Source organism: Salmo salar, chromosome 13, assembly GCF_965601325.2.
Source record: "Salmo salar chromosome 13, fSalSal1, whole genome shotgun sequence".
NCBI classification, from domain to species: Eukaryota; Metazoa; Chordata; class Actinopteri; order Salmoniformes; family Salmonidae; genus Salmo; species Salmo salar.
The window spans coordinates 106,165,971-106,180,791 of NC_138303.1; the positions used below are offsets into that span (position 1 = coordinate 106,165,971).

The window sequence follows — 14,821 nt, forward strand, 5'->3', positions numbered from 1 at the left end:
TAGGCTAGTCAGTTAAGAACAAATTCTTATTTACAATGACAGCCTACCCCGGCCAAACCTGGGACAATTGTGCAGCGCCCTATGGGACTCCCAATCTCTGCTGGATGTGATACAGCCTGGATTCGAACCAGAGACTGTAGTGATGCCTCTTGCACTGAGATGCAGTGCCTTAGACCGCTGCACCACTCTGGAGCCCTAAAGTGTAGCACTCTGTACTGGCTGTTGCTACTGCATATGGTGAGATGTGGCGAGGGAACTGTCCAGTACCTCAGCCTGGATGCTCTGGCCTAGCCGGGTGTCTATGAACCCTCCAGGTGGTGGCATCTTGCCGGGGATGTTGTTGTAGTATGGATGATCAGCAGGCTCCTCCTCCTCCTCCTCTGTCCAGACTGACTCCATATTCAGAACCCTGTCATCACACAGAGGGTCGATCAGCTGTGAATTGCTGCTCACTAGAAAGCAGGATTAATACATGCATCGTGAAGCTCTTCCTGCAAACATTACAGCAAATATCTAGCAGGGAGGATGTAAGGACGTACAGCATATGTCTAGCAGGGAGGATAGGAAGGACGTACAGCATATATCTAGCAGGGAGGATGTAAGGACGTACAGCATATGTCTAGCAGGGAGGATGTAAGGACGTACAGCATATGTCTAGCAGGGAGGATAGGAAGGACGTACAGCATATGTCTAGCAGGGAGGATGTAAGGACGTACAGCATATGTCTAGCAGGGAGGATGTAAGGACGTACAGCATATGTCTAGCAGGGAGGATGTAAGGACGTACAGCAAATGTCTAGCAGGGAGGATAGGAAGGACGTACAGCATATGTCTAGCAGGGAGGATATAAGGACGTACAGCATATATCTAGCAGGGAGCATGTAAGGACGTACAGCATATGTCTAGCAGGGAGGATGTAAGGACGTACAGCATATGTCTAGCAGGGAGGATAGGAAGGACGTACAGCATATGTCTAGCAGGGAGGATATAAGGACGTACAGCATATATCTAGCAGGGAGGATGTAAGGACGTACAGCATATGTCTAGCAGGGAGGATGTAAGGACGTACAGCATATGTCTAGCAGGGAGGATAGGAAGGACGTACAGCATATGTCTAGCAGGGAGGATAGGAAGGACGTACAGCATATGTCTAGCAGGGAGGATGTAAGGACGTACAGCATATGTCTAGCAGGGAGGATGTAAGGACGTACAGCATATGTCTAGCAGGGAGGATAGGAAGGACGTACAGCATATGTCTAGCAGGGAGGATAGGAAGGACGTACAGCATATGTCTAGCAGGGAGGATAGGAAGGACGTACAGCATATGTCTAGCAGGGAGGATAGGAAGGACGTACAGCATATATCTAGCAGGGAGGATAGGAAGGACGTACAGCATATGTCTAGCAGGGAGGATAGGAAGGACGTACAGCATATGTCTAGCAGGGAGGATAGGAAGGACGTACAGCATATATCTAGCAGGGAGGATAGGAAGGACGTACAGCATATGTCTAGCAGGGAGAATAGAAAGGACGTACAGCAAATATCTAGCAGGGAGGATGTAAGGACGTACAGCATATGTCTAGCAGGGAGGATGTAAGGACGTACAGCATATGTCTAGCAGGGAGGATGGAAGGACGTACAGCATATGTCTAGCAGGGAGGATGTAAGGACGTACAGCATATGTCTAGCAGGGAGGATGTAAGGACGTACAGCATATGTCTAGCAGGGAGGATGGAAGGACGTACAGCATATGTCTAGCAGGGAGGATAGGAAGGACGTACAGCATATGTCTAGCAGGGAGGATGTAAGGACGTACAGCATATGTCTAGCAGGGAGGATGTAAGGACGTACAGCATATGTCTAGCAGGGAGGATGTAAGGACGTACAGCAAATGTCTAGCAGGGAGGATAGGAAGGACGTACAGCATATGTCTAGCAGGGAGGATGTAAGGACGTACAGCATATATCTAGCAGGGAGGATGTAAGGACGTACAGCATATGTCTAGCAGGGAGGATAGGAAGGACGTACAGCATATGTCTAGCAGGGAGGATGTAAGGACGTACAGCATATGTCTAGCAGGGAGGATGTAAGGACGTACAGCATATGTCTAGCAGGGAGGATAGGAAGGACGTACAGCATATGTCTAGCAGGGAGGATGTAAGGACGTACAGCATATGTCTAGCAGGGAGGATGGAAGGACGTACAGCATATGTCTAGCGGGGAGGATAGGAAGGACGTACACCATATGTCTAGCGGGGAGGATGTAAGGACGTACAGCATATGTCTAGCAGGGAGGATGTAAGGACGTACAGCATATGTCTAGCAGGGAGGATGTAAGGACGTACAGCATATGTCTAGCAGGAAGGATGTAAGGACGTACAGCATATGTCTAGCAGGGAGGATGTAAGGACGTACAGCATATGTCTAGCAGGGAGGATGTAAGGACGTACAGCATATGTCTAGCAGGGAGGATAGGAAGGACGTACAGCATATGTCTAGCAGGGAGGATGTAAGGACGTACAGCATATGTCTAGCAGGGAGGATAGGAAGGACGTACAGCATATGTCTAGCAGGGAGGATAGGAAGGACGTACAGCATATGTCTAGCAGGGAGGATGTAAGGACGTACAGCATATGTCTAGCAGGGAGGATAGGAAGGACGTACAGCATATGTCTAGCGGGGAGGATAGGAAGGACGTACAGCATATGTCTAGCAGGGAGGATGTAAGGACGTACAGCATATGTCTAGCAGGGAGGATGTAAGGACGTACAGCATATGTCTAGCAGGGAGGATGTAAGGACGTACAGCATATGTCTAGCAGGGAGGATAGGAAGGACGTACAGCATATGTCTAGCAGGGAGGATGTAAGGACGTACAGCATATGTCTAGCAGGGAGGATAGGAAGGACGTACAGCATATGTCTAGCAGGGAGGATAGGAAGGACGTACAGCATATGTCTAGCAGGGAGGATAGGAAGGACGTACAGCATATGTCTAGCAGGGTGGATAGGAAGGACGTACAGCATATGTCTAGCAGGGAGGATAGGAAGGACGTACAGCATATGTATAGCAGGGAGGATAGGAAGGACGTACAGCATATGTCTAGCAGGGTGGATAGGAAGGACGTACAGCATATGTCTAGCAGGGAGGATAGGAAGGACGTACAGAATATGTCTAGCAGGGAAGATGTAAGGACGTACAGCATATGTCTAGCAGGGAGGATGTAAGGACGTACAGCATATGTCTAGCAGGGTGGATAGGAAGGACGTACAGCATATGTCTAGCAGGGAGGATAGGAAGGACGTACAGCATATGGCTAGCAGGGTGGATGTAAGGACGTACAGCATATGTCTAGCAGGGAGGATAGGAAGGACGTACAGCATATGTCTAGCAGGGAGGATGTAAGGACGTACAGCATATGTCTAGTAGGGAGGATGGAAGGACGTACAGCATATGTCTAGCAGGGAGGATGTAAGGACGTACAGCATATGTCTAGCAGGGAGGATGTAAGGACGTACAGCATATGTCTAGCAGGGAGGATGGAAGGACGTACAGCATATGTCTAGCAGGGAGGATAGGAAGGACGTACAGCATATGTCTAGCAGGGAGGATGTAAGGACGTACAGCATATGTCTAGCAGGGAGGATGTAAGGACGTACAGCATATGTCTAGCAGGGAGGATGTAAGGACGTACAGCAAATGTCTAGCAGGGAGGATAGGAAGGACGTACAGCATATGTCTAGCAGGGAGGATGTAAGGACGTACAGCATATATCTAGCAGGGAGGATGTAAGGACGTACAGCATATGTCTAGCAGGGAGGATGTAAGGACGTACAGCATATGTCTAGCAGGGAGGATAGGAAGGACGTACAGCATATGTCTAGCAGGGAGGATGTAAGGACGTACAGCATATGTCTAGCAGGGAGGATGTAAGGACGTACAGCAGATGTCTAGCGGGGAGGATGTAAGGACGTACAGCATATGTCTAGCAGGGAGGATGTAAGGACGTACAGCATATGTCTAGCAGGGAGGATAGGGAAGGACGTACAGCATATGTCTAGCAGGGAGGATGTAAGGACGTACAGCATATGTCTAGCAGGGAGGATGTAAGGACGAACAGCAAATGTCTAGCAGGGAGGATAGGAAGGACGTACAGCATATGTCTAGCAGGGAGGATGTAAGGACGTACAGCATATATCTAGCAGGGAGGATGTAAGGACGTACAGCATATGTCTAGCAGGGAGGATGTAAGGACGAACAGCAAATGTCTAGCAGGGAGGATAGGAAGGACGTACAGCATATGTCTAGCAGGGAGGATGTAAGGACGTACAGCATATATCTAGCAGGGAGGATGTAAGGACGTACAGCATATGTCTAGCAGGGAGGATGTAAGGACGTACAGCATATGTCTAGCAGGGAGGATAGGAAGGACGTACAGCATATGTCTAGCAGGGAGGATGTAAGGACGTACAGCATATGTCTAGCAGGGAGGATGTAAGGACGTACAGCATATGTCTAGCAGGGAGGATGTAAGGACGTACAGCATATGTCTAGCAGGGAGGATGTAAGGACGTACAGCATATGTCTAGCAGGGAGGATAGGAAGGACGTACAGCATATGTCTGGCAGGAAGGATAGGAAGGACGTACAGCATATGTCTAGCAGGGAGGATGTAAGGACGTACAGCATATGTCTAGCAGGGAGGATGGAAGGACGTACAGCATATGTCTAGCAGGGAGGATAGAAAGGACGTACAGCATATGTCTAGCAGGGAGGATGTAAGGACGTACAGCATATGTCTAGCAGGGAGGATGTAAGGACGTACAGCATATGTCTAGCAGGGAGGATGTAAGGACGTACAGCATATGTCTAGCAGGAAGGATGTAAGGACGTACAGCATATGTCTAGCAGGGAGGATGTAAGGACGTACAGCATATGTCTAGCAAGGAGGATAGGAAGGACGTACAGCATATGTCTAGCAGGGAGGATAGGAAGGACGTACAGCATATGTCTAGCAGGGAGGATAGGAAGGACGTACAGCATATGTCTAGCAGGGAGGATGTAAGGACGTACAGCATATGTCTAGCAGGGAGGATGTAAGGACGTACAGCATATGTCTAGCAGGGAGGATAGGAAGGACGTACAGCATATGTCTAGCAGGGAGGATAGGAAGGACGTACAGCATATGTCTAGCAGGGAGGATGTAAGGACGTACAGCATATGTCTAGCAGGGAGGATAGGAAGGACGTACAGCATATGTCTAGCAGGGAGGATAGGAAGGACGTACAGCATATGTCTAGCCGGGAGGATGTAAGGACGTACAGCATATGTCTAGCAGGGAGGATGTAAGGACGTACAGCATATGTCTAGCAGGGAGGATGTAAGGACGTACAGCATATGTCTAGCAGGGAGGATAGGAAGGACGTACAGCATATGGCTAGCAGGGTGGATAGGAAGGACGTACAGCATATGTCTAGCAGGGAGGATAGGAAGGACGTACAGCATATGTATAGCAGGGAGGATAGGAAGGACGTACAGCATATGTCTAGCAGGGTGGATAGGAAGGACGTACAGCATATGTCTAGCAGGGTGGATAGGAAGGACGTACAGCATATGTCTAGCAGGGAGGATAGGAAGGACGTACAGCATATGTCTAGCAGGGAGGATAGGAAGGACGTACAGCATATGTCTAGCAGGGAGGATGGAAGGACGTACAGCATATGTCTAGCAGGGAGGATAGGAAGGACGTACAGCATATGTCTAGCAGGGAGGATAGGAAGGACGTACAGCATATGTCTAGCAGGGAGGATGTAAGGACGTACAGCATATGTCTAGCAGGGAGGATGTAAGGACGTACAGCATATGTCTAGCAGGGAGGATGTAAGGACGTACAGCATATGTCTAGCAGGGAGGATGTAAGGACGTACAGCATATGTCTAGCAGGGAGGATAGGAAGGACGTACAGCATATGTCTAGCAGGGAGGATGTAAGGACGTACAGCATATGTCTAGCAGGGAGGATGTAAGGACGTACAGCATATGTCTAGCAGGAAGGATGTAAGGACGTACAGCATATGTCTAGTAGGGAGGATGGAAGGACGTACAGCATATGTCTAGCAGGGAGGATGTAAGGACGTACAGCATATGTCTAGCAGGGAGGATGTAAGGACGTACAGCATATGTCTAGCAGGGAGGATGGAAGGACGTACAGCATATGTCTAGCAGGGAGGATAGGAAGGACGTACAGCATATGTCTAGCAGGGAGGATGTAAGGACGTACAGCATATGTCTAGCAGGGAGGATGTAAGGACGTACAGCATATGTCTAGCAGGGAGGATGTAAGGACGTACAGCAAATGTCTAGCAGGGAGGATAGGAAGGACGTACAGCATATGTCTAGCAGGGAGGATGTAAGGACATACAGCATATGTCTAGCAGGGAGGATGTAAGGACGTACAGCATATGTCTAGCCGGGAGGATGTAAGGACGTACAGCATATGTCTAGCAGGGAGGATGTAAGGACGTACAGCATATGTCTAGCAGGGAGGATGTAAGGACGTACAGCATATGTCTAGCAGGGAGGATAGGAAGGACGTACAGCATATGTCTAGCAGGGAGGATAGGAAGGACGTACAGCATATGTCTAGCAGGGAGAATAGGAAGGACTTACAGCATATGTCTAGCAGGGAGGATAGGAAGGACGTACAGCATATGTCTAGCAGGGAGGATAGGAAGGACGTACAGCATATGTATAGCAGGGAGGATAGGAAGGACGTACAGCATATGTCTAGCAGGGTGGATAGGAAGGACGTACAGCATATGTCTAGCAGGGAGGATAGGAAGGACGTACAGCATATGTCTAGCAGGGTGGATAGGAAGGACGTACAGCATATGTCTAGCAGGGAGGATAGGAAGGACGTACAGCATATGTCTAGTAGGGTGGATGTAAGGACGTACAGCATATGGCTAGCAGGGAGGATGTAAGGACGTACAGCATATGTCTAGCAGGGAGGATGTAAGGACGTACAGCATATGTCTAGCAGGGAGGATAGGAAGGACGTACAGCATATGTCTAGCAGGGAGGATAGGAAGGACGTACAGCATATGTCTAGCAGGGAGGATGTAAGGACGTACAGCATATGTCTAGCAGGGAGGATAGGAAGGACGTACAGCAAATATCTAGCAGGGAGGATGTAAGGACGTACAGCATATGTCTAGCAGGGAGGATGTAAGGACGTACAGCATATGTCTAGTAGGGAGGATGGAAGGACGTACAGCATATGTCTAGCAGGGAGGATGTAAGGACGTACAGCATATGTCTAGCAGGGAGGATGTAAGGACGTACAGCATATGTCTAGCAGGGAGGATGGAAGGACGTACAGCATATGTCTAGCAGGGAGGATAGGAAGGACGTACAGCATATGTCTAGCAGGGAGGATGTAAGGACGTACAGCAAATGTCTAGCAGGGAGGATAGGAAGGACGTACAGCATATGTCTAGCAGGGAGGATGTAAGGACATACAGCATATGTCTAGCAGGGAGGATGTAAGGACGTACAGCATATGTCTAGCAGGGAGGATGTAAGGACGTACAGCATATGTCTAGCAGGGAGGATAGGAAGGACGTACAGCATATGTCTAGCAGGGAGGATAGGAAGGACGTACAGCATATGTCTAGCAGGGAGGATGTAAGGACGTACAGCATATGTCTAGCAGGGAGGATAGGAAGGACGTACAGCATATGTCTAGCAGGGAGGATAGGAAGGACGTACAGTATATGTCTAGAAGGGAGGATGTAAGGACGTACAGCATATGTCTAGCAGGGAGGATGTAAGGACGTACAGCATATGTCTAGCAGGGAGGATGTAAGGACGTACAGCATATGTCTAGCAGGGAGGATAGGAAGGACGTACAGCATATGTCTAGCAGGGAGGATGTAAGGACGTACAGCATATGTCTAGCAGGGAGGATAGGAAGGACGTACAGCATATGTATAGCAGGGAGGATAGGAAGGACGTACAGCATATGTCTAGCAGGGTGGATAGGAAGGACGTACAGCATATGTCTAGCAGGGAGGATAGGAAGGACGTACAGCATATGTCTAGCAGGGTGGATAGGAAGGACGTACAGCATATGTCTAGCAGGGAGGATGTAAGGACGTACAGCATATTTCTAGCAGGGAGGATGTAAGGACGTACAGCATATGTCTAGCAGGGAGGATGGAAGGACGTACAGCATATGTCTAGCAGGGAGGATAGGAAGGACGTACAGCATATGTCTAGCAGGGAGGATGTAAGGACGTACAGCATATGTCTAGCAGGGAGGATGTAAGGACGTACAGCATATGTCTAGCAGGGAGGATGTAAGGACGTACAGCAAATGTCTAGCAGGGAGGATAGGAAGGACGTACAGCATATGTCTAGCAGGGAGGATGTAAGGACGTACAGCATATATCTAGCAGGGAGGATGTAAGGACGTACAGCATATGTCTAGCAGGGAGGATGTAAGGACGTACAGCATATGTCTAGCAGGGAGGATAGGAAGGACGTACAGCATATGTCTAGCAGGGAGGATGTAAGGACGTACAGCATATGTCTAGCAGGGAGGATGTAAGGACGTACAGCATATGTCTAGCAGGGAGGATGTAAGGACGTACAGCATATGTCTAGCAGGGAGGATGTAAGGACGTACAGTATATGTCTAGCAGGGAGGATAGGGAAGGACGTACAGCATATGTCTAGCAGGGAGGATGTAAGGACGTACAGCATATGTCTAGCAGGGAGGATGGAAGGACGTACAGCATATGTCTAGCAGGGAGGATAGGAAGGACGTACAGCATATGTCTAGCAGGGAGGATAGGAAGGACGTACAGCATATGTCTAGCAGGGAGGATGTAAGGACGTACAGCATATGTCTAGCAGGGAGGATGGAAGGACGTACAGCATATGTCTAGCAGGGAGGATAGGAAGGACGTACAGCATATGTCTAGCAGGGAGGATGTAAGGACGTACAGCATATGTCTAGCAGGGAGGATGTAAGGACGTACAGCATATGTCTAGCAGGGAGGATAGGAAGGACGTACAGCATATGTCTAGCAGGGAGGATGTAAGGACGTACAGCATATGTCTAGCAGGGAGGATAGGAAGGACGTACAGCATATGTCTAGCAGGGAGGATAGGAAGGACGTACAGCATATGTCTAGCAGGGAGGATGTAAGGACGTACAGCATATGTCTAGCAGGGAGGATAGGAAGGACGTACAGCATATGTCTAGCAGGGAGGATGTAAGGACGTACAGCATATGTCTAGCAGGGAGGATGTAAGGACGTACAGCATATGTCTAGCAGGGAGGATAGGAAGGATGTACAGCATATGTCTAGCAGGGAGGATAGGAAGGACGTACAGCATATGTCTAGCAGGGAGGATAGGAAGGACGTACAGCATATGTCTAGCAGGGAGGATGTAAGGACGTACAGCATATGTCTAGCAGGGAGGATAGGAAGGACGTACAGCATATGTCTAGCAGGGAGGATAGGAAGGACGTACAGCATATGTCTTGCAGGGTGGATGTAAGGACGTACAGCATATGGCTAGCAGGGAGGATGTAAGGACGTACAGCATATGTCTAGCAGGGAGGATAGGAAGGACGTACAGCATATGTCTAGCAGGGAGGATGTAAGGACGTACAGCACATGTCTAGCAGGGAAGATGTAAGGACGTACAGCATATGTCTAGCAGGGAGGATGTAAGGACGTACAGCATATGTCTAGCAGGGAGGATAGGAAGAACGTACAGCATATGTCTAGCAGGGAGGATGTAAGGACGTACAGCATATGTCTAGCAGGAAGGATGGAAGGACGTACAGCATATGTCTAGCAGGGAGGATAGGAAGGACGTACAGCATATGTCTAGCAGGGAGGATGTAAGGACGTACAGCATATGTCTAGCAGGGAGGATGTAAGGACGTACAGCATATGTCTAGCAGGGAGGATGTAAGGACGTACAGCATATGTCTAGCAGGGAGGATAGGAAGGACGTACAGCATATGTCTAGCAGGGAGGATGTAAGGACGTACAGCATATGTCTAGCAGGGAGGATGTAAGGACGTACAGCAAATATCTAGCAGGGAGGATGTAAGGACGTACAGCAAATATCTAGCAGGGAGGATGTAAGGACGTACAGCATATGTCTAGCAGGGAGGATAGGAAGGACGTACAGCATATGTCTAGCAGGGAGGATGTAAGGACGTACAGCATATGTCTAGCAGGGAGGATGTAAGGACGTACAGCATATGTCTAGCAGGGAGGATGTAAGGACGTACAGCATATGTCTAGCAGGGAGGATGTAAGGACGTACAGCATATGTCTAGCAGGGAGGATGTAAGGACGTACAGCATATGTCTAGCAGGGAGGATAGGAAGGACGTACAGCATATGTCTAGCAGGGAGGATGTAAGGACGTACAGCATATGTCTAGCAGGGAGGATGTAAGGACGTACAGCATATGTCTAGCAGGGTGGATGTAAGGACGTACAGCATATGTCTAGCAGGGAGGATGTAAGGACGTACAGCATATGTCTAGCAGGGAGGATGGAAGGACGTACAGCATATGTCTAGCAGGGAGGATAGGAAGGACGTACAGCATATGTCTAGCAGGGAGGATGTAAGGACGTACAGCATATGTCTAGCAGGGAGGATGTAAGGACGTACAGCATATGTCTAGCAGGGAGGATGTAAGGACGTACAGCATATGTCTAGCAGGGAGGATGTAAGGACGTACAGCATATGTCTAGCAGGGAGGATGTAAGGACGTACAGCATATGTCTAGCAGGGAGGATAGGAAGGACGTACAGCATATGTCTAGCAGGGAGGATAGGAAGGACGTACAGCATACGTCTAGCAGGGTGGATAGGAAGGACGTACAGCATATGTCTAGCAGGGAGGATAGGAAGGACGTACAGCATATGTCTAGCAGGGAGGATGTAAGGACGTACAGCATATGTCTAGCAGGGAGGATGTAAGGACGTACAGCATATGTCTAGCAGGGAGGATGGAAGGACGTACAGCATATGTCTAGCAGGGAGGATGTAAGGACGTACAGCATATGTCTAGCAGGGAGGATGTAAGGACGTACAGCATATGTCTAGCAGTGAGGATGTAAGGACGTACAGCATATGTCTAGCAGGGAGGATGTAAGGACGTACAGCATATGTCTAGCAGGGAGGATGTAAGGACGTACAGCATATGTCTAGCAGGGAGGATAGGAAGGACGTACAGCATATGTCTAGCAGGGAGGATGTAAGGACGTACAGCATATGTCTAGCAGGGAGGATGTAAGGACGTACAGCATATGGCTAGCAGGGAGGATGTAAGGACGTACAGCATATGTCTAGCAGGGAGGATAGGAAGGACGTACAGCATATGTCTAGCAGGGAGGATGTAAGGACGTACAGCATATGTCTAGCAGGGAGGATAGGAAGGACGTACAGCATATGTCTAGCAGGGAGGATGTAAGGACGTACAGCATATGTCTAGCAGGGAGGATGTAAGGACGTACAGCATATGTCTAGCAGGGAGGATGTAAGGACGTACAGCATATGTCTAGCAGGGAGGATGTAAGGACGTACAGCATATGTCTAGCAGGGAGGATGTAAGGACGTACAGCATATGTCTAGCAGGGCGGATGTAAGGACGTACAGCATATGTCTAGCAGGGAGGATAGGAAGAACGTACAGCATATGTCTAGCAGGGAGGATGTAAGGACGTACAGCATATGTCTAGCAGGAAGGATGGAAGGACGTACAGCATATGTCTAGCAGGGAGGATAGGAAGAACGTACAGCATATGTCTAGCAGGAAGGATGGAAGGACGTACAGCATATGTCTAGCAGGGAGGATATAGGAAGGACGTACAGCATATGTCTAGCAGGGAGGATGTAAGGACGTACAGCATATGTCTAGCAGGGAGGATAGGAAGGACGTACAGCATATGTCTAGCAGGGAGGATGTAAGGACGTACAGCATATGTCTAGCAGGGAGGATGTAAGGACGTACAGCATATGTCTAGCAGGGAGGATGTAAGGACGTACAGCATATGTCTAGCAGGGAGGATAGGAAGGACGTACAGCATATGTCTAGCAGGGAGGATGTAAGGACGTACAGCATATGTCTAGCAGGGAGGATGTAAGTACGTACAGCAAATATCTAGCAGGGAGGATGTAAGGACGTACAGCAAATATCTAGCAGGGAGGATGTAAGGACGTACAGCATATGTCTAGCAGGGAGGACGTAAGGACGTACAGCATATGTCTAGCAGGGAGGATGTAAGGACGTACAGCAAATATCTAGCAGGGAGGATGTAAGGACGTACAGCAAATATCTAGCAGGGAGGATAGGAAGGACGTACAGCAAATGTCTAGCAGGGAGGATGTAAGGACGTACAGCATATGTCTAGCAGGGAGGATGTAAGGACCTACAGCAAATGTCTAGCAGGGAGGATGGAAGGACGTACAGCATATGTCTAGCAGGGAGGATGTAAGGACGTACGTACAGCATATGTCTAGCAGGAAGGATGGAAGGACGTACAGCATATGTCTAGCAGGGAGGATGTAAGGACGTACAGCATATGTCTAGCAGGGAGGATGTAAGGACGTACAGCATATGTCTAGCAGGAAGGATAGGAAGGACGTACAGCATATGTCTAGCAGGGAGGATAGGAAGGACGTACAGCATATGTCTAGCAGGGAGGATAGGAAGGACGTACAGCATATGTCTAGCAGGGAGGATAGGAAGGACGTACAGCATATGGCTAGCAGGGAGGATAGGAAGGACGTACAGCATATGTCTAGCAGGGCACACACATACACACACAAAACATAGGAAATAATGTCACAGTACTGTTGCCTATGATGGCAGACGGGCTCACCTGTCGTGTACAGAGGTCATCTTGCTGGAGGGACACTGGAGGTACTGCTGGAAACGGAGGTCAAAGGCCTGGCCGATGGTGCTGATCACATCCTGGGCCAGACCATCACAACACTCCAGAATATGACACGCTAGGATAGGAGAGGAGGTGCAGAGGTCAACTACCAGCAGGAGAAAGGTGAAGAAGAAGAAGAAGAAGAAGGGAAATACAGGTAGGGCCTACCTCTTCGGTTGACAGGATCTTTTGCTACATAGGCAACATAATGAGTCGTGTCCTGGACCAAGGAAAGGAAAAATAGTCAACAGTGAACAGAGACGTCAAAGGGAAAGTCAACCAGGAAGGCATTCATACATTGACATCTACAGCAGTCCTAAGGAGAGTCTGCATACTAATGCATAGATGTGTTAATACACTGGATTGACATGAGTGATACACAAAATAAACCAATATGGGGCAGCAGATAGCCTAGTGGTTAGAGCGTTGGGCAGCAGATAGCCTAGTGGTTAGAGCGTTGGGCAGCAGGTAGCCTAATGGTTAGAGCGTTGGGCCAGTAACAGAAAGGTTGCTGGATCGAATTCCCGGGCTGACAAGGTAAGAAAATCTGTCGTTCTGCCACCTTGAACAAGGCAGTTAACCCACTCTTCCCCGGTAGGCCATCACTGTAAATAAGAACTTATTCTTAACTGACTTGCCTGGTTAAAATAACGGTTAAAATAACGGTTAAAATAACGGTTAAAATAACAGTTAAATAAAGGTTAAAATAACGGTTAAATAAAGGTTAAAATAACGGTTAAATAAAGGTTAAAATAAAACAAAATGTTCTTACTGGATCACTCACTGGATCTCCTCCCGATGCAAAGGAAATGGACTGCATATGATGATTGGCTATGATCTGGCAGAGGTAAAATAATAAAGACCACACATTGATCAGGAAATCAAATAACACAGTAGCCTAACTGTTCTTGACATCTCTTACAGAAAGATATTTTCTTAACTTTACATTGTTTCTAAACTGACCTGTTTGGAGTCTGGGGTCATCAGGTTGAGGCTGCTGGTGGAGATATTCAAGTTGATGCTCATCCCAGCAAACTGGAGGTTACTCTTCCCCAAGATACTGGACAGGGCTTTAGATGGAGGCTGGGGGGGAGAGAAGAGAGGCAGGTAGGGGATGAGTTGTACTTCATACACAAATAGAGCAATAATAATATTAATAATAATAATAATAATACATTTTGTTTGTCATTTTATTCAAAAACCAAAAGTGCCAGGACACTGAAGCAGCTGCTATACTATGATCGTCTACAGTAGTAGTCACCAACCTTTTCTGAGTCAAGATCACTTTCTGAGTCAAAATGCATGTCGAGATCTACCGCTCTGATTTTTTATTAACATGACTTAAAAAATGTAAGCCTATGCAACATTAACCAATTAAAAGCAGTACTGTAGTAATGAGGTTTGTTCAGTAAGCTATAGGCCCAATACATTATCACCATACTGGCTTTGCCTGAATTCACCTACCAATGCATTGTTGTTCCGGACATTTTTTAAAATTATATTAGGCTATATGATGTAGGCTATATGATCACACCGGTGTTGTATTACTTGTGAGGCACAGCTGAGTGGGCATACATTTAAATAATTTGCTTTTTATTTTAGTGGGCTGATGGTGCCTGCATCTGATGGTCAGTCTCAACAGAGGGAGAGAGCAGCAGACTGAGGGTCAGTCTCAGCGGAGGGAGAGAGCAGCAGACTGAGGGTCAGTCTCAGCGGAGGGAGAGAGCAGCAGACTGATGGTCAGTCTCAGCGGAGGGAGAGAGCAGCAGACTGATGGTCAGTCTCAGCAGAGGGAGAGAGCAGCAGACTGAGGGTCAGTCTCAGCAGAGGGAGAGAGCGGCAGACTGAGGGT

General features: G+C 48.3%; 1 protein-coding gene across 1 annotated transcript in view; it reads right to left on the bottom strand.

Annotated features, from left to right (window-relative positions):
• Positions 1-14,821, bottom strand: part of shc3 (SHC (Src homology 2 domain containing) transforming protein 3) — a 56,043-nt gene that overhangs the window by 11,164 nt on the left and 30,058 nt on the right. Inside the window, exons 4-8 of the mRNA XM_014138882.3 lie at positions 13,933-14,052; positions 13,742-13,807; positions 13,138-13,189; positions 12,916-13,045; positions 268-409 (exon numbers count right to left, since the gene is read on the bottom strand). Coding sequence (XP_013994357.3) covers positions 268-409; positions 12,916-13,045; positions 13,138-13,189; positions 13,742-13,807; positions 13,933-14,052 — 510 coding nt within the window. The remainder of the gene's footprint in view (positions 1-267; positions 410-12,915; positions 13,046-13,137; positions 13,190-13,741; positions 13,808-13,932; positions 14,053-14,821) is intronic.